Below are 2,857 nucleotides of genomic sequence, written 5' to 3' on the forward strand. Positions count from 1 at the left end.
GGCCTCCCCAGGCAGACATGGGGTGCAGGAGTAGGGCTGGGGCACAGCACCCTCATGCCCTGTGGACACCTCCGGTGCAGATGCTGTGGAGCTGAGGCTGGTGAATGGAGGTGGTCCCTGTGCGGGCAGAGTGGAGGTGAAGCTGCGGGGCCAGTGGGGGACGGTGGCAGACTACGAATGGGACATGGAGGATGCCGAGGTGGTGTGTCAGCAGCTGGGCTGTGGCTCAGCTAAAAGTGCCTACGACTGGACCCGCTTTGGGAAAGGCTCTGGACCAATTCATCTGGCTGTGATAGACTGTCGCGGGAACGAGTCCGCACTCTGGGACTGCACTATCAAGGCATGGGGGTCATATAATGGCACCCATGGCTGGGATGTTGGTGTGGTCTGTCAAGGTAAGAGCCGTGGGGTCGCCCCAGGCTGCCTCATGCTCCAGGCCAGCTGTGCCAGCACCAAGGCTCTGGCGGCAGCCCCTCCACAACCCCCAGCGTGTCCCAGGGACCCGCAAGAGACCCCGGCCACTCTGCCCTGCCAGGTTTCGTGCGGCTGGTTGGCGAGAACAGCGCCTGCTCAGGCCGTGTGGAGGTCAGGCAGGGCCGAAGCTGGGCCACCCTCTGTGAGGCACACATGGACCTCAACACCGCTCACGTCATCTGCAAGGAGCTGGGCTGCGGAGCAGCTCTGGCCGTCACCGGGGCGGCGCGCTTTGGGGCAGGAGCCGGGCCTATCTGGGAAGGAGGCTTCGAGTGTGCAGGCAACGAATCCCTCCTGTCTGCCTGCACCCACACGCTGTCCCACAGCCAGGGCTGCACCCACGCCAACGATGCCAGCATCGTCTGCTCCCGTAAGAGTGCGGGGCGCGGTGCAGAGGCTGCAGTGGGGGGGCGCAGGGTGACGAGCAGCGGAGACAGCAGTGCCATGGGCAGGGACGGGGCAGAGAGGCTGCAGGCTGGACTATGGCAGCCCCCAGGGGTGCGGGGAGGCAAAGGGGTGCGTGGCAGCAAAGGGCCGCCATGCCTGTGTGCCCCCAACATCATAGGGGGACGGGGCACGGGGCACGGGGCCATCATCTCCAGCGCCCTTTCTCCTTCCCAGCCTACACGGGCTTCAGGCTGGCGAACGGCAGCACGGAATGCACAGGGCGGGTGGAGCTGGAGGTGCGGGGCACCTGGGGCTCCCTCTGCGATGCCGGCTGGGATGTGCCTGATGCCCAGGTGCTCTGCCACCACCTCCGCTGCGGGTCTGCCGCCTCCGTGCCCCGCGGAGGGTATTTTGGGACAGGGAGCGGCCCGCTGTGGCGGGACACATTTCACTGCAGCGGGACCGAGTCCCACCTGGGAGAGTGCCCCGTCACCGTGCTGGGGATCCCCGCCTGCTCGCCGGGCCGCGCTGCCGCAGTCAATTGCTCAGGTGCGTGCGGGGCAGGCAGCGTTGGCCACCAGGGCCTCCTGGGGGGAGGGGACTCAGCACCCCAAAATGAAAGGTTCCCCTCCCCACACTGCCACCAACAGCTGTTGGCCACAGGAACGATCTGGAGAAGCAGGGCCATGTCATGCCAGGAGGAGGGCTGAGCCCAGGCACAGGGCAGCAGGCACAGGCAGCAGGAGGGCAGTGGGGCCGTGCTGTGCCTGGCCGTCCCGTGGGGCTCCCCGGCACCCCTGGTGCTGCCATCGGCCCTGTTACTGCTGGAGCCACCCCAGGGAAGGACGTGGCAGGGGCTCTTTGCTTTCCCCTGCCACCCCGGCCCAACTGGCACCACTCACAGTTCCCTGGCTGCAGGTGCAGCTCCTGGGCTGCAGCGCCCAGACAGCYGGTGCCCTGTGGGCAAACACAGAGCCCTGCGGTGCCCGCAGCACCTCAGGACATCTCCCCTCTGTGCAGGGTCAGGAGGCGCTGAAACCCTGCAGCTGGTGGATGGGGAGAGCCGGTGCGACGGGCGCCTGGAGGTGGCCCTGCACGGGGCCTGGGGCCGAGTCCTGGAGCAGCAGTGGGACGCCAGCGGCGCCAGCGTGGTGTGCCGGCAGCTCCAGTGCGGTGTGGCGCAGAAGGCCTACACTGCCCCAATTCTGGGGCCAGGGTCGAGCCCCGTGGGGCTGAGTGGGCTCCGGTGCATGGGCACAGAGGCTCGCCTGGCCCAGTGCAACGCCACGCTGCCCAGCACCACACCGGCGGGCCRYGCCRARGAGGCRGCGGTTGTGTGCTCAGGTGAGTGTGCCGGGAAGCACMCCGGGGCGCTGCAGGGGCCCAAGCAGCTGCCCCAACCMGGGCTRTCACCTGCTGCAGGGAGCCGGCGGGTGCGGCTGGCGAGCGGCCCTGGGCGCTGTGCTGGGAGAGTGGAGGTCTACGTCCAGGGGGCCTGGAGCCGCGTCTGCGAGGACGCCTGGGACCTCTCGGACGCCGCCGTCGTCTGCCGCCAGCTGGGCTGTGGCATGGCCCTGGCAGCACCCAGCTCGGCCCAATACGGCCAGGGCTCGGGGCCACTGTGGCTGGGTGCTGGGGGCTGCTCCGGGGCCGAGGCGACGCTCTGGGAATGCCCAGCTCCGGCCCTGACCCCGGGGCAGAGTGGCTGCAAGCAGGGCACCGGCGCAGCAGCCATCTGCTCAGGTCAGCACCACGCTCCACCAGGGTCAGGGGCAGCGGGGCTGTGGRACCAGCAGTGGGGCCAGCTCTCCCCACCGGCCTCCCTGACCACCTCCCCACACCCTGAGCAGTCCTGGGGGGCGAGACAAAGCCTTCAGTCCACTGACCGGGGCTGTCTGCTCCTTGGGGTGCTTCTCTTGGTGCCCCAGGGAGGTGCGTGGGGTGGCCGGGATGGTGGGGGTGTCTGCCCGGCCCCGGCTGAGCCGTGACCCCCCCG

General features: G+C 69.1%; 1 protein-coding gene across 1 annotated transcript in view; it reads left to right on the forward strand.

The window, feature by feature from the left end:
- Positions 1–2,857, forward strand: part of LOC112969105 (deleted in malignant brain tumors 1 protein-like) — a gene marked incomplete at its 5' end in the record, with an annotated part of 9,586 nt that overhangs the window by 1,905 nt on the left and 4,824 nt on the right. The window contains 2 exons of the mRNA XM_026072018.1: positions 1,215–1,410; positions 1,882–2,604. Of these exons, the coding sequence (XP_025927803.1) occupies positions 1,215–1,410; positions 1,882–2,604 (919 nt within the window). The remainder of the gene's footprint in view (positions 1–1,214; positions 1,411–1,881; positions 2,605–2,857) is intronic.

This window comes from Apteryx rowi, unplaced genomic scaffold (assembly GCF_003343035.1).
Source record: "Apteryx rowi isolate R43461 unplaced genomic scaffold, aptRow1 scaffold_1088, whole genome shotgun sequence".
In the NCBI taxonomy this organism is placed as follows: domain Eukaryota; kingdom Metazoa; phylum Chordata; class Aves; order Apterygiformes; family Apterygidae; genus Apteryx; species Apteryx rowi.